Source organism: Pongo pygmaeus, chromosome 14, assembly GCF_028885625.2.
Source record: "Pongo pygmaeus isolate AG05252 chromosome 14, NHGRI_mPonPyg2-v2.0_pri, whole genome shotgun sequence".
NCBI lineage: Eukaryota > Metazoa > Chordata > Mammalia > Primates > Hominidae > Pongo > Pongo pygmaeus.
In genome coordinates, this window is record NC_072387.2 from 123,059,045 (window position 1) to 123,086,331 (window position 27,287).

Genomic DNA, 27,287 nt, shown 5'->3' on the forward strand with positions numbered 1-27,287 from the left:
TGTCTGCGTACACACCCATTCTCAGGTTCATTTCCAATAACAAAAATTAAAAGCTTTTGTATTTAAAGGAATAAGTGGTTATATGTTTTAAAAATCAGGCCAGGCATGGTGACTCACGCCTGTAATCCCAGCACTGTGGGAGGCCGAGGCGGGTGGATCACCTGTGGTCAGGAGTTCAAGACCAACCTGGCCAACATGGTGAAACCCCATCTCTACTAAAAATGCAAAAATTAGCTGGGCGTGATGGCTGGCGCCTGTAATCCCAGCTACTTGGGAGGCTGAGGCAGGAAAATCACTTGAACCAGAGAGGCAGAGGTTGCAGTGAGCCAAGATCACGCCATTGCACTCCAGCCTGGGCAACAAGAACAAAACTCCATCTCAAAAAAAAAAAAAATTAAAAACTAAAATAAAAATCATTTCTGTGACACCCGTTGTCTTCCTGCCAACAGCAGAAATCGTAGACATTGGAAGTTAGTAGAAAGCTAGAAGGGACTGAGTTACATAACTCTCCATGCCTAGGATCCAGTAGGAATGCTGACAATTCCAGCGTCCATATTGCTGTTGGCTTTCGGCTCCCAGGGCCCTTGTCCTTGCGTGATCTCATCTTCTCCTCATGCTGTTTTCAGGTGTGTGGTTGATAAATGGAGGCATACACAGGCCACAGAGAAACAAGTGTCCTGCCAGTGAGGTCACTGGTGGGTAGCGTCGACCCAGAGGCCCCACGGTCTCCACTTGATTGGTGACCACTCGGGGCCGACTTTGCACCTGTCTGACTGTGGTCCCTGCTTGATTGATGACCACTTGGCCCGACTTTGAGTTCTGTCATTTCCCTGATCTGGAGCACTGGAGCGGGTTCTCTCTGTTCAGGTGAGGGAGACACCCCCCTGAGATGCGCCCTCCTCTGTTCCAGGTCAAAGCCATCTTGGATGCAGTGTCCCAGAAGATAGCAACCTTCACGGACATCGGCAACAGCCTGGCACATGTGGAGCACCTACTGAGGGACCTGGCCGGCTTCGAGGAGAAATCAGGCGTAAGGCGGGGTCCCGGCTGGGGCGGCGGGAGAGTGTGGGCAGCATCATCAGGTGCTGCTCAGGAAGGTGCAGGAATGGGCCTCCCGCCTACAGAGAACGGACCCCACAGCCCCCCGGGGACGTCCACAGGGGGTGGGGGCTGCTGCCTGTACCCCTCCCCTCCCACACCCCACCCACGGCACATGGCCGTGCCCGGCCTCCTCTGGGTCAGGTCCCTGCAGACGGGCAATGTCTTTGCTGGGACCACCACAGCCCCCAGAAGCACTTGCCACAGAACAGCTTCGGGGATTAGGCAGCATCTCAGGCATCTGCAGCGGTAAACAAAGAAAGCAAGACACACGTGTGCCCTGGGACACACATCCCGTACAGCGAGGTACCGTCTGCCTTGAACAGAAAGAGGCCTGAGCTGGTCCTCTGGGTGGCCATCCGCAGGTGGCCATGGAGAGGGCCCGGGCCCTGTCTCTGGACGGCGAGCAGCTCATTGAGAACAAGCACTACGCCGTAGACTCCATCCGCCCGAAGTGCCAGGAGCTCCGGCACCTCTGTGACCAGTTCTCTGCGGAGATCACCAGGAGGAGGGGGCTGCTCAACAAGTCCCTGGAGCTGCACCGCCGCCTGGAGACGGTAGGCCGAGCCGGATCCCACCCCACCCCACCCCAGCTGCGGAACCAGCCTCTTCCTCCCACATCCACCACTGGCTGACCCTTGTCGTGGGGAGGGCAGCTCCTTGGCTGGAAAATGTCCTTGCACCCTTTGTTTCTGGTCTTGTTGGCCTAGCGGGTCTTTTTCTAGAATTCATTTGCCACAGTTTTATTTCTTTTTTTTTTTTTTTTTTTTTTGCTCACTGCAACCTCTGGTTCCTGGGCTCAAGGGATCCTCCCACCTCAGCCCCCAAGTAGCTGGGACTGTAGGTGCATGCCACCGTACCCAGCTAATTCTTGTATTTTGTGTGTGTGTGACAGAGATGGGGTCTCACTATGTTGCCCAGGCTGGTCTCGAACTCCTGGGCTCAGGTGATCCTCCCCCTTCACCTCTCAAAGTGCTGGGATTACAGGCTTGAGCCACCCTGCCCAGCCAATAATGATTTCTTTAAAAGATCCAGAAGCTTAAGGCCTGGTTGATCCTACTGCACTTTCCCTGCCTCTCCAGGCCCCGCCCTGGATAATTCACTGGCCTTGTCCAGCACTGTGCCCCCTCGGGGTGCTTTGGACAGGGTGGCGGGAGCGTGAGGAGTCGGTGGCCCGGGATCTGTCGGGAGGACACCCCGGCAGCGTGTGCCTGGACAGGGTGATGCGCTCACCCTCTCACGGGGTCCTGCCCTCGGCAATGCTCTGTGTTTCCAGTCCATGAAGTGGTGTGATGAAGGGATTTACCTGCTGGCCTCACAACCTGTGGACAAGTGCCAGTCCCAGGACGGCGCGGAGGCTGCCCTCCAGGAAATCGAGAAGTTTTTGGAGACCGGTGCAGAAAATAAGATCCAGGAGCTTAATACGATTTACAAGGAATATGAATCCATCCTCAACCAAGATCTCATGGTAACGCTGACTCGGGCTCTCCATTGCAGCTTGCTGTCCCGAGCAGTGGGACATTCCTCTGTGGGAAGTTTTAAAGAATCATTTAATGAATTATTTTTATTTATTTATTTTTTGAGATGGAATCTCACTCTTGTCGCCCAGGCTGGACTGCGGTGGCACAATCTTGGCTCACTGCAATGTCCGCCTCCCAGGTTCAAGTGATTCTCCTGCCTCGGCCTCCTGAGTAGCTGGGATTACAGGCACCCGCCACCACGCCTGGCTAATTTTTGTATTTTTATTAGAGACGGGGTTTCACCATGTTGGCCAGGCTGGTCTCAAACTCCTGACCTCAGGTGATCCACCCACCTGGGTCTCCCAAAGTGCTGGAATGACAGGTGTGAGCCACCGCACCTGGCCCATTTAATGAATTACTACCAAATAATGGGCATATGAGAGAAACACACAGTTGGGAGGTCAAGCTGAATTTTCCTTTCAACACAGAAATCATTTCCACGCCAACCCTGTGAGGTGGCCATCCCACCTCCGCTGGCGGACTCTGTGGCGTGGGCGTGTTCTTCAGGAAGGGCCTGGCCCTGGGACCCGGTGATGCCCTTGAAACCAGGCTCCTCCTGAGCCCTCCACATGCCTGGGGAAGGCTACAGGCCCCTTCCTCGCATGGAGCTGCCCTTTCCCGAGGCCGGGGCCCCGTCCCGTGGGTGGGCTGCATCCCCCTCTCCATCCGTAGTGGCCAGGGCTGGACACAGCCGCGCTGCAGTGACAGACCCCACATGGAAAACATTTAAAGCGGGGGTTGGGCGTGCCCCGGCACGTTCTGCGCCTGTGTATTTTTAATGATGACGCCAACACGTGCAAGGCGCTTTACTGAGCGTGTGGTTTCAGGAGCACGTGCGAAAGGTCTTCCAGAAGCAGGCAAGCATGGAGGAGGTGTTCCACCGCAGGCAGGCCAGCCTGAAGAAGCTGGCGGCCAGGCAGACGCGGCCCGTGCAGCCGGTGGCCCCCAGACCCGAGGCACTGGCAAAGTCGCCCTGTCCCTCCCCAGGTCTGTGTGGCCGCCCCGTGCCGCGGGTGCTCTGGGACCCTCGGGGGAGCCCCGGGCGTTGAGAGCTTGGCACATCTGAGGCAGCCACCTGGGAAAACTGTCTCACACGCCTCCTCCCCTTCCACCTCCGGGCCCCAGTTCAGGGCCTGAGGGCCGGTTCCCGCCACCCCTCGCCCGTGTTTATAAATGGAGTTTTGTCGGGACCCGGCCACGCCCATCCTGTGCCACGCCCATCCTGTAGGCATTGTTGTGACTGCTTTTCCACGAGGCTGGCAGGGTTCAGTGGTCTCAGTGAAGCCCACGTGGCCCAAAACTGGAAACGCAGAGCTCCCACAGAGGAACCACCTCCGGCTTTCCCAGCTCCAGCCTCTCCGCAGTCCGTCCTTTCCCGGTGCTATTGCCAAACAACAGTCCTCACACACGGCCCAGACCCTGGGCTCCAGGAGCCCTGAAGAGCCACGTCCACGCGCCTCAGTCCGGCCCGCATTGCTGGTCCTGAACCCGCCCTCTCTGCCAAGCCAGGCGCCGCGCCATTTCCCAGAGACTTTCCTGCCACCTCCTTGTCTCAAAATGAACCCTCTTCCCATCCTTGCTGGTTTCTCACACACGAAACCACCAGGCGAGCTGCCGCCCCAGCTTTGGCAAAAGTCAGCTGTGAATCCCGGGGGCCCTGGGGGCCAGGCTCTTGCCTTCCTGTGCTGGGTCCCAGGCGACCTTATTTTCTGCCTGTTGGGAGCTCTCCCAGGCCGGGGCCCACAGGCGCTGTGTCCCCGTGGGCTGTGGGAACATGGGGTGACTCAGGGCAGCGAGACCCCACCGTCCTCCCCCTTCCCGCACCACCACCTGTGGCCTCAGAGGCCAAGTCCTGCCCTCTCCTCGGGGCCTTTTCCTGCTGGGCGCACGTCCCCTCTCCAGAGGGTCAGAGGGGACTTCATGCCCCGCTCCCCTTCTTCCCAACAGGCATTCGGCGAGGCTCTGAGAACTCCAGCTCCGAGGGCAGCGCACTCCGGAGGGGGCCCTACCGGAGGGCCAAGGTGAGGCTTGCCCACGACAACCCCACCATCCACACTCCCCTCCTCGGTTCACGCCGGGCCTGGTTCTCCACGTGGCCCCCCCTCCCAGGCACTGCCCAGCTACCTGGCCAGCTCCCCATCGTGGGAACTCAGCCCCATCCCCATACGGGAACCGGTGGGCTCTGGCCTTGAGAGTTGGCCCTTGAGGTTCCATCCCGCCTTTCAGACCTGACGCTGTTCTTCTCCCCAGAGTGAGATGAGTGAGAGCCGGCAGGGCCGCAGCTCAGCAGGGGAAGAGGAGGAAAGCCTGGCCATCCTGCGCAGGTGGGTGTGCTGCCCTTATGTCCTCATGGGGGCCCTCCAACCCCAGCCTGAACCACCAGGTGCCGTCAGGCACTCGAGCAGACACCTCACAGATAGAAGGCTGGTGCAGAAGTCATTGTGGTTCTTACTTTTGCACCAACCGATACCCAGAGGGCCTGCCGTGGCTCGAGCGTGTATCCTGGTCCCCACCGCATGAAGCACACACATGCCGCACACGCACCACTCGGGGATTCAGGAGGGAAGAGAGGGCGATGGTTGAACGCAACAGTGAAGGGGCATCTTCGCTCCAGCGAGAGCCTCCACCCGCCACTGCCATTCACAGGAGACACCACTCAAAGGCCCCAACCAGCACCGGCCGCAGCAGCAGCCACCAGCTGCTCAGGGCTGAGTGTGGCAGGCAGTGGTGCCAGGCAGCTGGTGTGGGGGACGGCATCGTCTCCAGCCCTCCTTTTCCCCTGGGATTCCCGGACCCTCAAACTCAGGGAGTGTTGTGCAAACAAAAGCAGTCCTCTTTCTTCCTTCACCTTTAAGAAAGACCTCACTGGTGCAGGGCCAGGGAATACAGGTCCCCAGAGCAAAACTGGGAAGGAGCCAAACACCCATGAGGCACACGGGGCTCCCTCCCAGAGGCCCTCGAGGAAAAGGAGGAGGCCACACATTGACCAGGCACCCGCCACTGGCTTCACACTTTGCACTGTCTCCATTTTTAATATTTGCACTGAATACGTTTGCAAGAGACGCTTGGAACCACATCTCCCCCTTTGACTATCAAAACTCCAAAATCAGGAAAGAAGAAAAGGCTCTTCCTGACGTGTTGACAAGCAGGTGTCCACAGGCAGCACCAGTGTGACCCTGCAGGGTTGGGAGACGGAGCAAAATTGGGAATTACAGTAAACTGAGCTTGGTGTGAAAGCTGAGTCTGGCACTTCCCACTTCTGATGGAAGCTGGTGAAACAGGATGGGGAGGAAGAGGGGCTTGCCAAGAAGCGTCCAGGCAGAGGATTGTCCACACGGAGGAGGGTCCAGGCAGAGGAACGTCTGCATGGAGGAGGGTCCAGGCAGAGGAGGGTCCATACGGAAGAGGGTCCAGGCAGAGGAACGTCCTCATGGAGGAGGGTCCAGGCAGGGGAGCGTCCACACAGAAGAGGGTCTAGATAGAAGGGCATCCGCACGGAGGAGGGTCCAGGCAGAGGAACGTCTGCATGGAGGAGGGTCCAAGCAGAGGAGTGTCCATATGGAGGAGGGTCCAGACAGAGGAATGTCTGCACGGAGGAGGGTCCAGGCAGAGGAACGTCTGAATGGAGGAGGGTCCAGGCAGAGGAGGGTCCATACGGAAGAGGGTCCAGGCAGAGGAACGTCCTCACGGAGGAGGGTCCAGGCAGGGGAGCGTCTGAATGGAGGAGGGTCCAGGCAGAGGAGGGTCCATACGGAGGAGGGTCCAGGCAGAGGAACGTCCTCACGGAGGAGGGTCCAGGCAGGGGAGCGTCCACACAGAAGAGGGTCCAGGTAGAAGGGCGTCCACATGGAGGAGGGTCCAGGGGCAGAAGAACATCCACATGGAGGAGGGTCCAGGCAGAGGAGTGTCTGTATGGAGGAGGGTCCAGGCAGAGGAGTGTCTGTATGGAGGAGGGCCCTGGCAGAGGAGTGTCCATACGGAGGAGGGTCCTGGCAGAAGAGTGTCCGTACGGAGGAGGGTCCTGGCAGAGGAGTGTCTGTACAGAGGAGGGTCCAGGCAGAGGGGCGTCCGCAGGGAGCAGCAGCAAGTGCTCGGCCCTGAGACACAGAAGGAGTAGCCCTCGGCCGGCAGTTCCTGGGTTGTGAGAAGGAGTCCGGAGCCCTCTTGCTCCCCACTCCTCTCCCCTGTGCCGAGGCAGGGGCCTCTGCGGGCCGACAGCTGTTTTAGAACAAACTTGCTGAACAGCCTCAACCCAGGACCAGCCCCCCTGGCTCCAGTTTCTGTGCATCACATAAGCAGGCGGGGCCGTAGGCTGCTGAAAGGTGCTCACACCCACAACAAGACCTGCGCAGCCAGCTTGTGCACCCTCCCCTTCCGGATCCAGTGTGGCGGGTTCAGGGTCACTCCCCGCACCACCACTGCCCACCTGCTGTATGTGAGGGCATGGGCAGGGGGCAGCTCTGGCGATGCCAGACCCCTGCGCTGGCCACGAGGGCCCACACAGATACCCACCACGAGGAAGGCTCAGGGAGGCCGGGCAGCGGGCGGGCGTCTTCTTGGCAGAAGAGACTTGGGTGGATTCTAGGGATGGATCCTAGGGGTAGGATGACTTGCCCATGAGCATGAGGAACTGAGCTCATTTTGCGCAGGTGGGACCCAAAAGCCCAGGAGGCGAGTCGGGGAATCCCTCCTACCAGGCGGTGTGTGCCAGCCAGGGGCAAGACACTGCTGGCCGGTCTGGGAACCAGAGAGGCTTCAGCTGCCGTCCGCAGGGTCTGAGGCCGCGAGCCGGGAGGGGAGCCCCAAGGAGCGTCCAGCCCGTGGGCTTTGGGTCGCTGCCAGTCCCCGCTCGCTGGGCAGGCCATCATTCTAGGTGGCACCTGTGAGACTGTGGAGCAGACCATTCCTGCTCTCCCAGTGCTAACCTTGTTTGCTCTCCATATGACCTGCCACCAGGCACGTGATGAGCGAGCTCCTGGACACAGAACGGGCCTACGTGGAGGAGCTGCTGTGCGTCCTGGAGGTGAGGCTGGACTCGGGGAGGGCGGACCACCACACAGACTCACCTGGGCCAGCTGCTGGGGCTTCCTCTGACAACTGCTGCTCGGAGCAGCCTGCTGTTCACCAAATGCATGTGAAAGAGAGCCCACAGCAGCCTGGTCACAGCAGCCCCAGACGGGGAGCCCCTCGGGGGCCCACAGCAGCCCCAGACGGGGAGCCCCTCAGGGGCCCACAGCAGCCTGGTCACAGCAGCCCCAGACAGGGAGCCCCTAGGGGGCCCACAGCAGCCCCAGATGGGGAGCCCCTCAAGGACTATCAGCAAGACACAGACCAGGCAGCTCAGGGGGGTCCGCACAGGGGACAAGTGTAGTAACAAGAAAGAGGAGCTGACACACAACAGATGCACGAACAACAAACACATCATCACCAACACAGGCCACAGGGTGCATGCGATTCCCGGCACGGAGCACTCCAGGGCAAGCAAAACTGGTCTGAAGTGGGACACAGATTAGAGGTGACCTTGGCAGTGGGCTGTTGCCTGGGTGAGCTTGATGTGAGTGGTGATCACCTGAGTGTAGACAGGCGTCTCATTCACCCAGTGTGCACAGGTGGTGATCACCTGAGTGTAGACAGCGAGTGTGCACAGGTGGTGGTCACCCGAGTGTAGACGGGTGTCTGATTCACCAAGTGTGCACAGGTGGTGGTCAACTGAGTGTTGGCAGGTGTCTGATTCACCGAGTGTGCACAGGTGGTGGTCACTCGAGTATAGACGGGTGTCTGAGTCATTGGATGTGTGCAGGTGGCGGTCACTCGAGTGTAGACGGGTGTCTGATTCACCAAGTATGCACAGGTGGTGGTCACCCGAGTGTAGACGGGTGTCTGAGTCACCGAGTGTGCACAGGTGGTGGTCACCCGAGTGTAGACGGGTGTCTGAGTCACCGAGTGTGCACAGGTGGTGGTCACCCGAGTGTAGACGGGTGTCTGATTCACTGAGTGTGCACAGGTGGTGATCACCTGAGTGTAGACAGCGAGTGTGCAGAGGTGGTGGTCACTTGAGTGTAGATGGGTCTCTGATTCACCGAGTGTGCACAGGTGGTGGTCACTCGAGTATAGACGGGTGTCTGAGTCATTGGATGTGTGCAGGTGGCGGTCACCCGAGTGTAGACGGGTGTCTGATTCACCAAGTGTGCACACGTGGTGGTCACCCAAGTGTAGACGGGTGTCTGAGTCACCAAGTGTGCACAGGTGGTGGTCACCCAAGTGTAGACGGGTGTCTGATTCACCAAGTGTGCACAAGTGGTGGTCAACTGAGTGTTGGCAGGTGTCTGATTCACTGAGTGTGCACAGGTGGTGATCACCTGAGTGTAGACAGTGAGTGTGCAGAGGTGGTGGTCATTCGAGTGTAGACAGGTGTCTGAGTCACCGAGTGTGCACAGGTGGTGGTCACCTGAGTGTAGTCGGGTGTCTGATTTACTGAGTATGAGCAGGTGGTGGTCACCCGAGTGTAGACATAAGATTTGTGCCCTCTGTTTCAGTTACACCTGAATCATAAAAGGTTAAAAGGGAGAAGGGTAGAACCTCCACCCCATTCCCCCAAATTGGTGCTGTTCATAATGCTTTTGCTTTGATGGATGCCTGTCCAGGTAACTTAGAAATCACCCGAGAATAAAGATGAAGGGACGGCCTGGCCCACCTGCCCCACCATAGCCTGATGCTGTGGGTGGGCTGCAGCCCAGGACCCCCGCCGACCTCTGCACTCTCCCTGCAGGGCTACGCCGCGGAGATGGATAACCCGCTGATGGCTCACCTCCTGTCAACAGGCCTTCACAACAAGAAGGATGTTTTGTTTGGAAACATGGAGGAAATCTATCACTTCCACAACAGGTGGGCCCTTACCCCCGACACAGGCACGCACCCGTGATCTCTTGCAGCTAATAGTGCTGGCTTCAGGGGGCTGGAATAGGGGTGGAGGCCGGGCCATGCCTGGCTAGGGAGGGGCACCCAAGGGGTGGACTCACAGAGGCACAGGCATGAGTGTGGGTACATGGGGCTGTCTCTGAGTGCCCACGTGGCACCGTGCCTGGTGGCTTGCGTCTAGGCAGCCGAGTTGTAAGTGAGCCGCCAGCCGTGAGGAGAGGGCTCTGAGCCCAAGTGCACCCTGTTTTGTGGTGCAGGAAATGGGACCCGCCTGCCCCTCATCCCCTCCTCATCCTGCTGGGCAGGTGGAAGCCAGAACCCCCTCCCAGGTGTGTATTCAGCCCTTTGGGGGGTCACCGAAGGCCACACCACATAGCAAAGCCTGTTTTGTTCCCAAGCTCTTGAAAAGGACAGCAAACTAGGCGTTCTTTACCCATCACGGGGGCTGCTTGTCCCCCGAGCGACCCGTGGCTTCTCCAGTGCGGGTGGTCTGTCTGGCCTTTTGTCCTCCACTTCTCTGAGCTGTTTGGCTGCTTTAACAGTTTTGGGGAGCTCACAGGAAGGTGTAGGGTGGGCACGCAGTGCAGAATGCCAGGGAGGCTGCAGTGGACGGCCCCGGCTGCGTGTCCTGGAAGGAGCCCATGTGAGTGGCTCCCATGCGGTCATGTGCTTGGGGACCAGCGTGCCCCACTGGCCATGGGAATCGCCAGTGCTTGGGACGTTGTTCTGACACCTGTTTCTTGCCCCCTGCCGTGATCATCACCTCACCTGCCACTTACAAGGAGGCAGCAGGTCTGCAGTTGACCACCAAGGAGCCTTCCATGTCCACGGAGCTTGGGCAGAACCTTAGTGTCCCTTAGTATCTGTCCTCATGGCCCCCAGGGTCTCGGCCAGTCCTGCACGCAGGGGTCCCCACAGCTTTAAGCTGTTGTGCTCATGCCCCAAATCCATCCCCCAGATGGTTTTTCCCTCCAGCCGGACTTCCTCCAGGGACAGATGCAAGTCAGAAACTAAAGGGAAAACAGCCCAGGAGCCTGGGGGTGGCGCTGCCTAGGGCTGGGGCTCAGGGTGTGTCTGCAGAGAACCCACAGACCCACAGCCAGTTATGGGGGTGGCGCCTCCACCTGGGGCAGGGCCAGGGCTCAGGGTGTGTCTGCAGAGAACCCACAGACCCACAGCCAGTTATGGGGGTGGCGCCTCCACCTGGGGCAGGGCCAGGGCTCAGGGTGTGTCTGCAGAGAACCCACAGACCCACAGCCAGTTATGGGGGTGGCGCCTCCACCTGGGGCAGGGCCAGGGCTCAGGGTGTGTCTGCAGAGAACCCACAGACCCATGGACAGTTATGGGGGCGGCGCCTCCAGGTCCCTGAAAGGTCCCATGCCTGTCTTTGCCTGCGGCCCTGTGAGCCATGTGTGTGCTGAGGGAAAAGCAGCTCTCTCCAACTTCTGCGTGCAGCCAAGGCCAGAAATACAAAGAGACTCTGCCTAGGGCTGCACCTGCTGGCGCCTGAGAGCTTGGTGCTCAGGACAGGCGTGGCTGCAGCGTCCGCAAGTCATGCGGGGCAAATTGTCCAGAGCAAGGCATAAAAGTCTTCTGAAAAATGATGTCTATCCATTTGTCACTGATCCACGTGACTCGGCCTGTCTTTCATACTGCTTAAAAACCTTCTTTGTCTAGGATATTCCTCAGGGAGCTGGAAAACTACACCGACTGCCCAGAACTGGTTGGAAGATGCTTTCTGGAGAGGGTACGTGGTGTTTTGATGTGTATTTTGTCACAACTTCTTAAAATTACTGAATAATGACTTCAGATTCTACTGCAAGTTCCCATTCTAACCAACTGAAATCACGAAATACTGATGTTTTCAATTTGGCTGAGATACCATGATGCTCCTGTACCCCTAGAACCTCCTGAACCCCCAGAACCTCCTGAACCCGGAACCTCCTGTGCCCCCAGAACCTCCTGAACCCCCCCAGAAATCCTGTGCCCCAGAACCTCCTGTACTGCAGAAACTCCTGTGCCCCAGAACCTTCTGAACCCCCAGAATCTTCTGTGCCCCAGAACCTCCTGAACCACAGAACCTCCTGAACCACAGAACCTCCTGTGCCCCAGAACCTCCTGAACCCCCAGAACCTCCTGAACCCCCAGAACCTCCTGTGCCCCAGAACCTCCTGAACCCCCAGAACCTTCTGTGCCCCAGAACCTCCTGAACCCCCAGAACTTCCTGAACCCCCAGAACCTCCTGTGCCCCGCAACCTCCTGTACCCCAGAACCTCCTGAACCCCAGAACTTCCTGTGCCCCAGAACCTTCTGTACCCTAGAACCTCCTGAACCCCCAGAACCTCCTGAACCCCCAGAACCTCCTGTGCCCCAGAACCTCCTGTGCCCAGAACCTCCTGAACCCCCAGAACCTTCTGTACCCAGAACCTCCTGAACCTCCAGAACTTCCTGAACCCCCAGAACCTCCTGTGCCCCAGAACCTCCTGTATCCCAGAACCTCCTGAACCACAGAACCTCCTGTGCCCCAGAACCTCCTGAACCCCAGAACCTCCTGAAACCCCAGAACCCCCTGTGCCCCAGAACCTTCTGTACCCTAGAACCTCCTGAACCCCCAGAACCTCCTGAGCCCCAGAACCTCCTATGCCCCAGAACCTCCTGAACCCCAGAACCTTCTGTACCCTAGAACCTCCCGGACCCCCAGAACCTCCTGAACCCCCAGAACCTCCTGACCCCCCCAGAACCTCCTGTGCCTCAGAACCTCCTGTACCGCAGAACCTCCTGTGCCCCAGAACCTTCTGAGCCACAGAACCTTCTGAACCTCAGAATCTCCTGAATCCCCAGAACCTCCTGAACCCAGAACCTCCTGAACCCCAGAACCTCCTGAACCCCAGAACCTCCTGTGCCCCCAGAACCTCCTGAACCCCCTAGAACATCCTGTGCCCCAGAAACGCCTGTACCGCAGAACCTCCTGTGCCCCAGAACCTTCTGAGCCACAGAACCTCCTGAACCCCAGAACCTCCAGAACCCCCAGAACCTCCTGAACCCCAGAACCTCCTTACCCCAGAACCTCCTGAACCCCAGAACCTCCTGAACCCCCAGAACCTCCTGTGCCCCAGAACCTCCTGTGCCCCCAGAACCTCCCATGCCCCATAGCCTCTTGTGCCCCCATAACCTCCTGAGCCCCCAGAACCTCCTGAATCCCAGAATCTCCTGTGACCCAGAACCTCCTGAGCCCCAGAACCTCCTGAATCCCAGAATCTCCTGTGACCCAGAACCTCCTGAACCCCCAGAACCTCCTGAGCTCCAGAACCTCCTGAGCCCCCAAAACCTCCTGAACCCCCAGAACCTCCTGTGCCCCCAGAACCTCGTGAACCCCCAGAACCTCCTGTGCCCCATAACCCCCTAAGCCCCCGAACCTCCTGAACCCCCAGAACCTCCTGTGCCCCAGAACCTCCTGAACCCCCAGAACCTCCTGTGCCCCCAGAACCTCCTGAACCCCCAGAACCTCCTTTGCCCCCAGAACTTCCTGTGCCCTTAGAAACTTCTGTGCCCATAGAACCATCTGTGCCCTAGAGGCACCCAGGAGCAACTGCACTTCACAATGGGACTAGGGTCTGTTTTTTGCTAAATAACAGGTAATTTGTAAAACTGCCAGAGAAAATGCTAGATGTTCTATTATATAAACAAATCAACAAACCACACCATAAACGGCCTTCTAAGAATGGCTGCAGTGGAACCCCGTCTCCACTCCACGCCTGTGCTCTGGGAAGTCAGGGGGGACAGGGAGCCCCATTAATGGAGGACAGGCCCCCCAGCGGAGCCTGGGAGCCAGTGCCGGCCCTCGGAAGCTGTGGGGCCAGCAGCAATGCCTCGCGGGGCTGGGAAGACGCTGCGTGATGCTGTGCCCGTCCGTCACTGCATGATTCGGTGCCCGTCCCTCGGTGCAGATGGAGGATTTCCAGATCTACGAGAAGTACTGTCAGAACAAGCCCCGCTCCGAGAGCCTGTGGAGACAGTGCTCCGACTGCCCGTTCTTCCAGGTTTGTCCCCGGACCTTCCTTTAGAACGTTACTCCCTTTCCTAGCCGACTCCTGAGGAATAATGAAAATTGTGCAAACCAAAGGCTCTGGGTTGGTTCCAGGAATGCCAGAGGAAGCTGGACCACAAGCTGAGCCTGGACTCCTACCTGCTGAAGCCAGTGCAGAGGATCACCAAGTACCAGCTGCTGCTCAAGGTGGGCTCCGCGGTGACCGTGGCCTGGCCTCCCCAGCACCCGCTGGCCAGGTGTCTGTGCCGCCCTGGGGCCCCGTCCCCATCGCGCCCTGCCCCTCCCAGGCCAGGGGCACCTCCTCTGAGCCTGTGCTGAGGCTGGGATGCCTTTCGAGGTCCTACTGTGCGCCGCTGTTAGGGGTCTGAGGATGCAGGTGAGCAGACGAGTCCCCATCCCCATGGGTGTGCACACAGCCCAGCCCGCATGGGATTCTGTGTGATGTGCTGACCTGTCCCTCCAGGGTGGAGCCGTGCCTGGATTATCTGGCACACAGCAGGGATGTGGGGCAGCCTAGACTGGGGATTCCAGCTATGAGTTTGCCATGTGGTCCCTCTAACCTTCAGGCAGGAAACTGCAACTCCATGCCTTTGGCCAGGGTTAGGGTGGGTTAGGGTGGTGAGAGGAAACTCCCTGGGGAGCAGGTGCGAGGGGTTTGCACCTGGGCATCAGGGTGGCAGGAGGGAGCTCCCCAGGGAGCAGGTGCCAAGGGTCTGTACCTGGCAGGGGTGCTGCCCCATCTGCAGCACCACTCAGTCTGTCCCAGCTGCAGGAGGGCAGGCAGGGCAGCTCCCCACAGACCAGGGGAGGGTGAGCAGCATCCCTACCTCATGCCAAGCTCCTGAGGGGTCTGTTCCAGGGGAGCCAGAGCTCTCCATGTCCTGACGCAGTTGCCTCACCCCATGCCCCTCAGGAAATGCTGAAATACAGCAAGAACTGCGAGGGGGCTGAGGACCTGCAGGAGGCGCTGAGCTCCATCCTGGGCATCCTGAAGGCCGTGAACGACTCCATGCATCTCATTGCTATCACCGGCTATGACGTAAGGCACCCAGACGCACGGTCTTCCCCGCCGCCTCCGCGGAATATGCCAGCCCAGCAACTCGGCAGCCTCCCTGCACACCCCCCACGCTTTGGCGTGAATGTGCAGGTTCTGGGCAGGAGGTCTGGGGTGGTCCCTAGATGAGCCCACTCCCAGGCCCCACAGCCGGGTCCACAGACCCCACTGGGCTCTCTGGGACGTGGAGAAAATCAGGAAGCGTCCCTTGCTTGGAGGGCACGCATCTCCAGCAGGAATGCAGCTCAGACCTCCTCACTCCTTGTCTTCTCCTGGGGAGGAGGCGTGGCTCGGAGCAGATGTGACGTCTGTTTTCTGGGCTGCGATTTGCAGGCTGGTGACTTAGAGCAAGTGGCCCCAGAAGGCAGATGTCACTTTCCCCGCAGAGCCCCACATCAGGTCAGCTTATTCATCTTTTGCCCGTCTTTATGTCCACCCAGCACTCATTCTCAGTTTTTTTTTAAACTAATAGAGTTGATTTATTGCAGCAATTTTTGGTTTGTGAGATAATTGAGTGTAAATCAGAGGCCCTAAGGCTTCCCCTAGTGTTGACATCGCACATGGGTGCCACACCTGCCACACGTGGTGAACCAGCGCTGATGCTGATTAGTGACTGAGGGCCGTTCCCCTCAGAGCTCACTCTGGGTGCTGTGCATTCTGCAGTTTGGACAGGCGTGTTAACGTCCTGCACCCAGTGCTAGAGCATCACACAGAGCAGCTTCACTGTCCTAGAAGCCCACGGGCCCCACCAGTCCATCCCTCCTCCCCCAGCCCCTGGCACCTGCTGACCTGTCATGGTCTTCACGAGCTTGCCTTTCCTGGGACGCCCTGCAGCTGGAATCCCACCATGGGTGGGCTTTGCAGAGTGGCTGCTTTCAGTCAGCGATGTGCTCCCATGGCCCCAGGCCCATCCTGTTCTGAACACACCCTGCTTTCACTCATCGATGCGCTTCCATGGCCCTGGGCCCGTCTGTTCTGAACACACCCCTGCTTTCACTCAGCGATGTGCGTCCATGGCCCCAGGCCTGTCCGTTCTGAACACACCCCTGCTTTCACTCAGCGATGTGCGTCCATGGCCCCAGGCCTGTCCGTTCTGAACACACCCCTGCTTTCACTCAGCGATGTGCGTCCATGGCCCCAGGCCTGTCCGTTCTGAACACACCCCTGCTTTCACTCAGCGATGTGCGTCCATGGCCCCAGGCCTGTCCGTTCTGAACACACCCCTGCTGTCGCACATTTAGGGGAATCTCGGCGACCTGGGCAAGCTGCTGATGCAGGGCTCATTCAGTGTCTGGACCGACCACAAGAGGGGCCACACCAAGGTGAAGGAGCTGGCCAGGTTCAAGCCCATGCAGCGGCACCTGTTCCTGCACGAGAAGGCAGTGCTCTTCTGCAAGAAGCGGGAGGAGAACGGGGAGGGGTATGAGAAAGCTCCCTCCTACAGCTACAAGCAGTCCTTAAACGTAAGTGAGGCCGGGTCTGCAGCAGCACGCTCCTGGCCACAGACCCCGAGGGGAGAAATCTGTAACTGGGTCCCTGTTGCCACAAACCTCGGTCTGAGGTGGCCATGCTGACACCCAGCTCTCAGCCTTAGGTGTGGGGGGTAGGATATTCTGCCATTCTTAGCCCTCACCCCCAAAGTATTTCTGTCATTTCGTGCCTGCACCAACACCTTTTAAAAACAAGGCAGTGGGTTCACTGTGCACGTGAACCCCGTCTCCACTCTCTGCTCGCAGATGGCTGCCGTCGGCATTACGGAGAACGTGAAGGGAGATGCTAAGAAGTTTGAGATCTGGTACAATGCGCGCGAGGAGGTCTACATCGTCCAGGTGGGCCACCCACCCTGGCCCTGGCCTCTTACACATTGCCAGGAACGGTTTCTTGTGGGAACCGGTACTAGAATCTGCCATGAAGTTGCATCGAGGCCAGGAGCAGCCGCTGTACACTTCAGGGTGCTGCCCTGGGCTGTCTTCACCCTGAGCTGGACCTAGGATGAAATGTGGGGAAAAGTACACATCAGAGGGGGTGCTGCGAGGAAATGGGCTCGCCACCCCCCCGCCCCAGGGAAGCTCGTGTGTCCCTGGACGGGGCAAGTGTGCATCCGGCACACAGGGCCGATTCTCACGGTGGGGAGGGTGCCATGCCCTGGGTGCCAGGCACAGCTCTTCTTCAGTCAGTCCCGTGCATGGGCCGCAGTGGGTCCCGCAACCCGGGGCCAGCCCACAGTGCTTCCCTCCCGTCCCCTCACACACAGCCATCTGACCTTTGACTCCTAAGATTATCCTTGGATGTTCCGAGAGTGAAACCAAAGCGTGTTTCCTCGGGGGCCTGAGTACTCACCTCCTGGCGTTTCTTTTGGGGAAACAGGCGCCAACTCCTGAGATTAAAGCCGCGTGGGTGAATGAAATTCGGAAAGTGCTGACCGGCCAGCTGCAGGCTTGTCGAGGTGAGGCTGTCTTCAAGCGATCGTTTTCCCGTAGCATCCGCTCCAGGTGCATCTTTACGTATGTTCAGAGCAACCACACAGTCCCCGCATGTGCAAGGTGCCTTGGCGTTGAAGTAAAGACGCTCATTCACGTGGTTTGTCTGCTCCCTCCTCGCAGAAGCCAGCCAGCACCGGGCGCTGGAGCAGTCGCAGAGCCTGCCTCTGCCGGCCCAGACCAGCACCAGGTGAGAACGGACACGCCGCCGCAGGCCTGCATTTCTGGAACACTCCCGAGTGGGGCATTTGCACGCCAGGGTCCTCGGCCTCTGTCAGTGGGACCCTGTGGTTACTGGGGTTTTCCTTGAGGCCCCTGGTGTTTATGTGCTGATGGTCAGTCCCAGAGGGTACACTTCACAGATGTGTGCCTCGGGCAATGCCCAGTCCCTCTCCAGCTCTTCCCGGGGTGGGCTGTTTCACAGCACGGCAGCGCGCACACAGCCTGTCCAGATCACAGCCACGCCCCAGCATTCCTGAGACAGTCGGTGCTCAGCTGGGAGCCGGCGCTGATGGCCCAGCACACGCGTGGGCACATTTCAGACTCCAGCCCTGACCGTGGCTTCGTCGTGTCTCTTCTGCCCTTGTTTTTTCTTTATTTTATTCATCTACTTATTTTTTTCACTTTATCCTGTTTCTTATATAAGCTACCTTTAATCATTCATGGAACAGGATATGGCCTAAATAAATAATCCATAGAACAGGATATGGCCTAAATAAATAATCCATAGAACAGTAGTTTTAAAAAAGAAACACTCCCCTACCCCACCCCTCAAAAAAAACCTCGTACTTCAGAGCCAGTAGGATGGGCGTCTGCTCTCCTCCAGCCCGTCCGGGTTTAACTTAGAAGCGTGTGGCCCCTCAGAAGCAGTACGGTGGGCGTCTGCTCTCCTCCAGCCTGTCAGGGTTTAACTTAGAAACACGTGCAGGAGATGCTGCTTTAGGATCAGGCCTGGAGCTCAGAGATATCTGAATGCCTCAGGTCCTCAGAGCGTTCTGAAAGACTAACCAGGCAACATACTATTTCCTTTTTGATTTGTCTGATGTCATCAGTCCCTCGAGAGGAAACTCAAGGAACATCAAGAAGCTGGAAGAAAGGAAAACAGACCCCCTAAGCCTGGAGGGATACGTCAGCTCAGCGCCACTGACAAAGCCCCCCGAAAAGGGCAAAGGTGGGTGTGTGCAGGGACCGGGACTCACACGGAGGCCTCACACGGAGCTGCTCACGGAGTGCTCACTGTGTCCGAGAAACATGTGCTTCCTGCAGCGTGAAGAAGGTTTGCAGAGCGTTCAGGGCCCCTTGCTCCCCCCTTCACAGAGCCCTAGGACCCCACAGAAGAGCACCTCCCTCTCTGTTGCTCCGCACCCCTGCATCAGCAAGGCCAGCCCCAGAAGGAGCCTCGGCCGAGACCCAGTGTGCAACCCGGAGCTGCCCTGGGCCCTCCCCGCGACAGCCGGACCCGCCTCCGCGCCGGGTCGTGATGCCCTCTGCATAGTTTCTTTCTCTTCCTTCATAGATGACACGGTCACTAGCTCTGCCTCAGAAAGCTCTGCGCTTTCCAGAAAGCGCTTTACCCTGCAGGGCTTTGCTAACCTCAAAGGTCAGAAAGGTAAAAGTAGCACCTGCCCCAAACCCACCCTCACCGTGGTGGCGTCTGTTGTGCATCGTGTGTGACCATTCGTGCCTCCTTCATCACAAGGGCGGCCACGCAAAAGCGTTTCTTTCCACCCAATCACGTGTTTGCTGACGCTGTGTCTCGCTCACAGACACCAGAGTTATCCTTTAGAGGTGGCTTTCCTTTGGGAAAATGAAGGCGAGCTTTTCAAATGGAGGCTTGCTCAGAAATGGAGCTGTCCTTGGCTTTCCAGGCTCCCTCCTTCTTCTCCCTGCCCCGCACCCCCGCCCTCTCCCGCCTTCTCAGGTGAGTTCTCTGCAGGGTGCTGAGCCTTCCAGCTGCGTGTCTCTGCTCCGCCCGGTGGCAGAGGCCGCTCAGCCATCTTCTGGGGCATCCGCTAGTGAACAGGGCTGATGGGACCCTTGAGACGGAGACGTCTAATGCCCTGCTCATCTGTGAGAGCTCCATGATGGGAAATACATGGCGGGGGAATGGGTCCAGGAGGCCCTGGAAGCCAGCCCTGGCGTGCAGGCGGCTCTTCTGGGAAGCCCTGAAGGCCAGCGTGGACAAGGGCTCTTTCCAGAGAATTAGGAGTGTTTTCCAATTTATAAAATGCTTTTAAGTTGGCCTGAAACTTGAAACAAACAAGCAACAGATTCTGGTGCTGCAAACTCTGCTAGCACAGAACTAAGAAAACGTCCTAGAGACGGGCCCCGAAAGGACGCCTCTGAGTGCCGCAGCCCCCACTCCTACGCCCTCCCGGCCCCGGCCCCTCCTTCACCGCGCGGCCCCTCGGCTCCCTGCATTTTGCTCACAGAAGCTCCTTTTTCATCAGTGGAAAGGGGCCACAACGTGGGTGTCCCCTCCCGGCACGAGCGCGGGTCAGCCTCCTCGCCACCTCCCTCCGTTCCTCACGCTCTCTCTCCGGTTGTATTTCTGCCTCCTCCTCCTCTTGCAGCTTCTCCTACCAGTCCTGACAAAAAAGCCAAGCGGCATGAAGTAAAGAGCGACCCGACTCCCTTTGGTGTGCGAGGTAGAGTGGCACCCTCGGGCACGGCACCCACTCTGCGTCGGCAGGAAGCGCGGCCCAGCTGGCTGTCGGGTGGCCGTCAAGGCCCCCTAAGGGGGACGCTCGCGTGGGTCTTTATGCTGCAGAGGCAGACATGCAGTTGTGTTCAATGCGTGATGCTCTGGCGACAGGTCCTCGAGGACAGCACGCCTCTCAGCCGACTCCTCACAGCAGGTCTATCTGGAGCCTGGCCACCCCGTCAGTGGCTGCTGGCCACGGCTGCTGCGCTGGTCACCTGGCCGTGCTGAGTGGAGCTGGGTGGGGTCTCACTGCCCAGTGGCTGCTGTCGGCTATAGGGCACCCCGTTCCCTGCCCTTCCCTGCAGCACAGTTTGCCCCGACACTTCCTGCTGGGAACACAGAGCATAGCAACTGGCAGGGCCGACCCAGACCCTCCTTTCCCGGGGCCGACGAGGCCGAGCTCCCTGTGGAACCTGACCCTTCTCGTTTCCTGCCTCCCTTATATTCTGAGGGTGAAAACTGCCCCGCGAAGCCCAGAGACCTCCCCTGGCCTGTTGAGGACCCTCAAGTGCAGGGAGGGGGCTTAGGTTTGCAATCTTGAGTTTTCAAAAATTTGCAAAGGTTCCCAGGGGTGTAAGCAGAACCAGCCTCCCCATCCTGCATCCTGCCCGTCTCCACAGCCTCCTCATATGACACTGCGAGCCTCACAGATCCAGGCAGAAGCTGTGGCCACCCTGGGCGTGAGTTCAGAGGCAGGGAGCTGGCCCGGCGTTACTGACCGTCCTGCCTGCAAGTGGTGGCTGCCCGGCTTGCTGCTTCGAGGCCCCAGGAGGCCTCAGGAGGCCCCAGGGGCTTGGGAGAAGGGAGTCATTTCCCTGTTGACAGTCTCCCGGGAGAGGCTACTCTTGTCTGTCAAACCCTCTCCGCTTGTGAGCTGGAGTCGGCAGAGCCGGTCCCTGGTGGAGAAGGTGGGCTGGGCGGGCCCTGTGGGCCAAACGCCGTTTCTGCTGCACTTTGTCCAAGCTCAGCCTCTGCTTCCGTCTCGTCATCCGTGAATGAAGACAGTGCAGCCTTGCAGGGTCTCGAGGAAGCCAGTGTGGTGTCGAAGCTGGGCCACTGCCCATGGGTCATTTCCGCTGTGGCCAGTGTGGTGTTGAAGCCGGGCCACTGCCCGTGGGCCATTTCTGCTGTGGTCGGTGGCAGTGAGCCCAGGTGGTCCTGGGTGGCCTGGGCGCTGCCCAGCGCCTGCTCCCCAAGTCCTGCAGGTGGTGACTCCATCGAGCAAAGGCCAGTGGCTGTTTTACAGAAAACAGAGGGCACCTTCCTGGCCATCACCCGGCTTCCTGCCTTCACACAGAATCCCCCAGCTCCTGGTACAGCAGTGCTGGCCTGGCCTGTGGCTGCCCGCTCCCAGGCGCTGCCATTCCCATCACAGTCAGACCTCTGCGTTTTGCTGCTGGCCTCCCCCGCACCCTGTTCCAGCACGGCGCGCTATTTCAGCATGGCGCTCTTGACGGCCCGCAGAGAGGTTCTGGGGAGCACTGAGCAGCCACGGCCAGGGCAGCTCAAGAATCCTTTTGTGTCTCTGGTGGTGCCAGGGGCAGAGCCGCTTGGGTTTCACCCCGCACAGGCCGGCCTCGCTGCCCCTGTCGAGGTTCGTGTGTAAGGTCCTACCCACACCACACCGGCTCCTCTGCACACACAGCAGCCACCCTTTTTTTGTTCCCACTGTCCTCAGTCAGATTTTCGGTTCTGTCTGGCAAGAGGCCCCACGTGCAGTGCCTCAGAGCGACTGGGGGCCTGGACAGGGAGGGCATGCTGGCAGCCAGGCCCCACAGGCCAGTCCCTGCTGCTGTAGAGGAGGCACCTGGGCCCCCACCCTGTGCTGTGTCTCAGCCTCCCTTGCTGGGGGCAGCTGCAGGTGCACTCAGGAGGCCAAGCTGCAGGTCTGCAACCAGAAAATCACAGTCCTCAATTCTTACACAGATGCAGGCCTGGTATGGTGCCTGGAAGGCTCAGCTGCCTCCAGCTGTGACCCCAAGAAGGCAAAGCACCCAGGTTGGGTGGAAGGAGCGGCCCTGTGCTCTGCTGGCTGACGGTGGTGACGAGGCCCAACTCCCTTCTCTACACAGACAGCAGAGGCCCGCTTAGCACAGGCTTTTCCTCACCAGCACAGACACTGTCAGCCATTGGAACTGGCCTGCGAGACAGCTTGCCATGGCGGCTTTGCAGGCACAGGGCACACAGGCATTTGTGCACGCAGCTCCTCTGTCCTCCCCATGCCCCGCACCCTCCATCACAAGGAAACACTTGCTTCCAGTGGCACCAAATAGGATTTGGAACCAGTTTGTGCCCAAGCTCAAATCCCATTAGCATCTGCCTGTTTCCCTGGTGTGCATGTGTCCTGCCTTGATGCATCTGGCACCAGGTGGGATGCGCTGGGGCTGCTGCCCGGTTGCTGCCTTTGTGTGTTTATTTAGCCCCAATGGCGTCTCCCATCTCCCCTGCATGGGAAAGGCAGGTGCTGCCCTCTGGGAACCTGGCAGGAGGAACACTGGGTTGGGGAGAGGGGCATGTGTGGTCCCAAGTCTGGAAGAAGCTCCTTCCTCTTCTCCCGCTGGGAGCTGCATGGCCGATGGGAGCCCATCTCCACCGCGGCACCTGCATGGCCTCAGCCTTCTGGTTCGGTGCCGCTGTGCCGGGGGCTACTCTCTTGCCAGTGGGGACCACAGCCCTCGGTATCCCATAGGTCAAGGGCGTCGGGCTCTCTCAGTGAGCCTCGGTCATTCCTTTTAGAAGCTGCTTCCCGGCTAGGTCTGCTAGGTGTTGAACATCACCGTGGCACTCACTGAAAACACCTGCCTGGGGGGGCGTCTGCCGCAGGAAGGCTGCTTCCCTCCTGGCTGAGGGGCACTGCCCTGCCGGACAAGGGAGTGGTTTCCCAGGGCCTGAGGATTGAGGTCTCCCACAGGGTGGCCCAGCAATTGGAAGCAGATGGTCTCAAACCCTGAAACGTGCCAGGCATTCTGGAAGTTTGCAGGGGTGTCCTGCCAGCTCTTTATGAACCCGGGAAGATGACAGGCTCTGTTGGGGGCCCACGGCGCACATTTCAGGGGGTCTGTGGGACTTAGCTGATCCCACCTCAGACGGATGCAGATAGCGGCTCATCACCAGGGGGTCCTTCACCAGTGTCTGTCTCTCTTAGGTTGGAGCAAAACGTCCCACTCACTGGAGGCACCTGAGGATGACGGGGGCTGGTCAAGTGCAGAGGAGCAGATTAACTCGTCCGACGCAGAGGAGGATGGCGGGTTGGGCCCCAAGAAGCTGGTAACCGCAGCCTCCCTGTGGGCACTTGGGGTGGGGGCTGCCCTCCGGGCATTAGGGGTGCCTCTGGCAGGTCCACCTGGGCTTGGGTCTTAGGAGCAGCCCCAGCTCCTCCTAACCCTGGAAGGTCCACCCAGGCCTGGGTCTTAGGAGCAGCCCCAGCTCCTCCTAACCCTGGAAGGTCCACCTGGGCCTGGGTGTTGGGGCACAGCCCCAGCTCCTCCTAACTCTCTCTGGAAGGAACACCTGGGCCTGGGTCTTGGGGCAGCCCCAGCTCCTCCTTGCTCGTCTGTCTCAGCAGCACTTTGTGTTTCTGGGTTAATTTCCAGGTGCCCACCCAGCCTCCTATAGAGCTCACTCGTGGGTGCACCTTCCTCAGAGGAGACAGTCCCCACCCCACTACCTTTTATGTCATAGAGTGCTGTCACTGAGCCTTCCTAACTATACACACAACTCTCTCTCGTTTTGTAAGAAAATTGAACTGCTAAACATGGATATGCATTTGAAACAACATTCATTGTTAATGTCAGAAGCAAGAAAAAGCTGCCATGTGTTAATCATTCCAGTGAGGGTTACACCAAGAAGTGTCTGCTGCACCTTCTGTGCTGTGCCTGGTCCACGCACCAAGGCTGGAGGTGCAAAGGGGACAGGTCCCAGAGGCTCTGGAAGGGCAGAGAAGCCAGGCGTGGAAGGATAGGGAGAGCCCTCGGGGCCTCTGGCCTCTCCCACAGAGACGGCATGAAGGAAGGCCTGGGAGTGAGAACAGATGTGGGGGACACAGAGGCGGAGGCCACATGGCAGGAGGGGAAACAGGCTGGTGGACCAGGGTGCACGGGGCCTGGGGAGGGAGTTGGATCTCATTCTTTGTGGGGTGTGGGGAGGGATCCTGGCTACTCTGGGTACCACAGAGGCAGGAGCCAGTACAGGCCATCACGTGAGGGCAGGTGGCCCAGTCACCGTCCTCCTGCTCCAGGCCATCACGTGAGGGCAGGTGGCCCAGTCACTGTCCTCCTGCTCCAGGCCATCACGTGAGGGCAGGCATTCCGGTCACCGTCCTCCTGCTCCAGGCCCTGCAGCCGGCAGCTCCTCTCCGCAGCCCACCGCAGGCAGCACCAGGAGGCTGTGAATCTCCCCACTCTGCAGGAACAGCTGCCGCTTCCCGGGTCCCCATTCCCCAACGGAACGTGTTCCATGACATCTGTGCAGCATCCGCTGTGTGCCAGGCACAGTTCTAGGCCCTGGAGACAAAGCGGGAACAGCACAGACAGGAACCTCCGCTCTTACAGCGAGGAGAGAAGAGGAGTGAGGCTTGGGGAGGTTGGGCAGGACAGCTGCAGGGAGAGGGAGGGCAGAGGACGGGCGAGTCGGGGAGTACCAAGGAAGGCCTCAGCAAAGCAGCATGGAAATAAGACCCGAAAGCACGGAAGGGCCCTCCAGGAGGCGGGTATGCAGGCGCAGAGGCCCTGGGGTCGAGAGCTCTGTGTGGAGACCAGCGTGAGGGGCTGGGGCAGCTGAGTCCAAGGACAGATTCACAGACGCCTTCCATCGCCTCTGACCTGGTCATGACCTGCGGCGTAGCCTCCTCCTAAGGCTGGAGCCCTTCCCCTGAGCCGGCCGTGGCCAGGAGCTCCCACCGGGGCAGGGCGCTAAGGCCCAGCACTCCGCCTGGCTGCTGTGGGGCTGCTGCCGGGGCGGGTGCTGACGCTGCCTGCGCCCCTGCCCGTCTCCCACCAGGTTCCGGGTAAATACACGGTCGTGGCGGACCACGAGAAGGGAGGCCCCGACGCGCTGCTCGTGAGGAGCGGGGACGTGGTGGAGCTGGTGCAGGAGGGCGACGAGGGCCTTTGGTAAGACCCCGCGCTCACCCCCCGACTGCCCCGCACGTGGCCGCCGCTGACCCTCGCCCCTTGCAGGTACGTCAGGGACCCGACCACTGGCAAGGAGGGCTGGGTGCCGGCCAGCAGCCTGTCCGTCCAGCTCGGCCCGTCCGGCTCGGCCCAGTGCCTGAGCAGCTCAGGTAAGGCCCACGTGCCCCAAGCCCACCCGTGACGCTGCCAAGGGCCCGTGCGAGGAAGCTGCTCCGTGTGTGCCCAGGAGAGCAGACGCCGAAGCCTGTCCCCGCCTGATCTCCCCGCAGAGTCGAGCCCGGGGTCGGCCGTGCTGAGCAACTCGTCCAGCTGCAGCGAGGGCGGCCAGGCCCCCTTCTCCGACCTGCAGGGGTAGCGCCGCGCAGTCCCGGCGCCGGAGACCCGCGCGCTGTCTGGGGCTGCCACTGCGAGGGCTGGCGTGGCGTGGGGAGGGCGCAGTGCCCCCGGACATCCCGAGGAAGGGGCACCTCACCGCCCCGACCCAGAGCGCCTGGCCGTGCGGGCTGCAGAGGAGCCCTCCAGGGCAGAGGCAGGTTCCACCGAAGACCCCGGCCCGCTGGGGCTTCCTCGCAGACTCCAGAGCCCACAGAGGAGGCGCCGCAGGGAACAGCCCCGGGCAGGAGGCGCCGGGCAGCGGCATCTCCTCCTGGCTCCACCGTGCTGCTTCTGCCTCTGGACGGTGCTTTCAGGGGACGCGCAGACCGTGGTGGAGCTGCTTCCGGAGAAGTGGATGATTCTCTGACCAACGGCCTGAGGAGAGCGCGGCACGGGGACTCTTTATCTTTTACAAGTTTTAGGATTTTTTTAAGCAGGGATCAATCCCGTGGCCATTTTTTGTGGTACTTTGGCCTCAATTCTTTACCAGGAATCACTGTGTTTACATGAAATGACAATTTGATACTGTATTTGATAGAAAACTATTTTTTTGTTACCGGGGTTTACATAGAAGCACGTTGTTTATACCACTAAATGACCTTGGGGTACTCTCCCATGGAAACGGATGGCACTCCCTGAAGCTCCTTCGTCACAGGTGGATGAAAACGTGTCCCTGGGTGACATCGGGTGGTGTCTTCACCACCAAAAGCAGTTAGAAGCCAAGGAGATTCCTTTACCTACCTAGGGTTCATTTTCAAAAGAAAATTTAAACTATAATTTAAACAATTAACGTTCTTTTCTACAAAGAAAAATGCAGGGACTTGATTTTTTTAAAGAGCTTCACTGAATTAGGATATTTTTATTGCTTTTAAAGAAAATACAAAGATGCAGTTTCTGCAGGGTGTGGCATAGACCAGTGCTGCTGACCATAGCTCAGAGAGCCCTGCCCCTGCCTCACTACACTGCAGCCTCCTCGGAGGCCGCACCTCCACTCCCCTCCCCACGCGCCCCCTGCCTCCCACCCAGGTCCATCTGCCACCTGGTGACCACCTTGAGTACAGAAGTGAAAGTGGGGAGAGTATTTTATTCAAGTCACAGCAGAACTGGAAAAAAACTCTTCTGTTTTACCCTTCTTGTGTTTCAGAAACATTCTGTTCTTTTGAAGCCCTTTCGGTGTCTAGTCTGCAGATGTTTTTGTATGTGTGCACCTCTGACCATGTGTGTACATATGTGTCTTGCTGGAAAGGACATACTCGCTGTCCCCGTGCTGCTGGGCGTGCCGCCTCACAGCTTCACGGTTCCCAGCCCCAGCACAGTGGAGGTGGGCGTGGCTGCATTCCCCTCAGGCTACCCTCCCGGCGGCTTGCAGCCGTCACTGGCCAGACCTCCAGGGTGCGGAATCAAATAGGAAGCATGCAGAGACTCGGCAGCTTTTCCTCTGATGTGTAAGTTATTTGGAACGCGTGCTGTGTCCTGCAATGTCCCTGATGTACTGTGCAGGCGCGGTGCCTCCGTCTCCTCGTGCAGCTGCGCGCCCTTGTGTGACCCTCCCCATAAAGGCACTTTACAGCTTCATGTTTCATCCACTGTCACTTTTTTTTTAACTGCTGATGTAAATGGAATTTTAAAAGCAGAGTTCTTTATTGTATGGATGACGTTTGAATAAATATCAACAACTCCTGCCATCTGCCTTTGTCTGTCAAGACACAGAACGTCTCGGCGGTCGGGGTTTCCAGGGCTGCGGTGCGCTGTGCTTGCACGTGGCAAGTCATTGTTGGGACGGAAAAGAAGCCGGCAGTGAGCAGGGCCCAGCGTGCAGTTCAGGCACCGAGCAACCCCTTTGCTTGCTTCTGTCAGACAGCGATGATGACAAAATAGTAACAAGTTTGTGCGTGTCAGAAACGCAAAGGCAGCAGAGGAAGCGTAGAGGAACCATTACAGAATCACAATGCAGCCGA

The 27,287-nt window shown here is 58.9% G+C and overlaps 1 protein-coding gene across 21 annotated transcripts in view; it reads left to right on the forward strand.

Moving 5' to 3' along the window:
* MCF2L (MCF.2 cell line derived transforming sequence like) overlaps nt 1-27,014 on the forward strand; it is a 207,539-nt gene extending 180,525 nt beyond the window's left edge. For 9 of the 21 annotated variants that reach the window (XM_063651184.1, XM_054447037.2, XM_063651186.1 and 6 more), the window contains 23 exons: nt 911-1,030; nt 1,464-1,655; nt 2,375-2,566; nt 3,446-3,605; nt 4,566-4,639; nt 4,869-4,942; nt 7,575-7,641; nt 9,388-9,503; nt 11,214-11,283; nt 13,484-13,576; nt 13,678-13,770; nt 14,498-14,623; nt 15,880-16,101; nt 16,375-16,467; nt 17,006-17,084; nt 17,242-17,308; nt 18,171-18,289; nt 18,635-18,727; nt 19,692-19,766; nt 22,968-23,089; nt 24,821-24,933; nt 25,000-25,103; nt 25,224-27,014. In XM_063651184.1, the coding sequence (XP_063507254.1) occupies nt 911-1,030; nt 1,464-1,655; nt 2,375-2,566; nt 3,446-3,605; nt 4,566-4,639; nt 4,869-4,942; nt 7,575-7,641; nt 9,388-9,503; nt 11,214-11,283; nt 13,484-13,576; nt 13,678-13,770; nt 14,498-14,623; nt 15,880-16,101; nt 16,375-16,467; nt 17,006-17,084; nt 17,242-17,308; nt 18,171-18,289; nt 18,635-18,727; nt 19,692-19,766; nt 22,968-23,089; nt 24,821-24,933; nt 25,000-25,103; nt 25,224-25,309 (2,550 nt within the window). In that variant the 3' untranslated portion in view covers nt 25,310-27,014. Of the gene's footprint in view, nt 1-910; nt 1,031-1,463; nt 1,656-2,374; nt 2,567-3,445; nt 3,606-4,565; nt 4,640-4,868; nt 4,943-7,574; nt 7,642-9,387; nt 9,504-11,213; nt 11,284-13,483; nt 13,577-13,677; nt 13,771-14,497; nt 14,624-15,879; nt 16,102-16,374; nt 16,468-17,005; nt 17,085-17,241; nt 17,309-18,170; nt 18,290-18,435; nt 18,751-19,691; nt 19,767-22,967; nt 23,090-24,820; nt 24,938-24,999; nt 25,104-25,223 lie in introns of those variants that run through there. The other 12 variants (XM_054447041.2, XM_054447039.2, XM_054447043.2 and 9 more) reach the window with 5 other exon arrangements.
* The last annotated feature ends 273 nt before the right edge of the window (nt 27,015-27,287 follow it).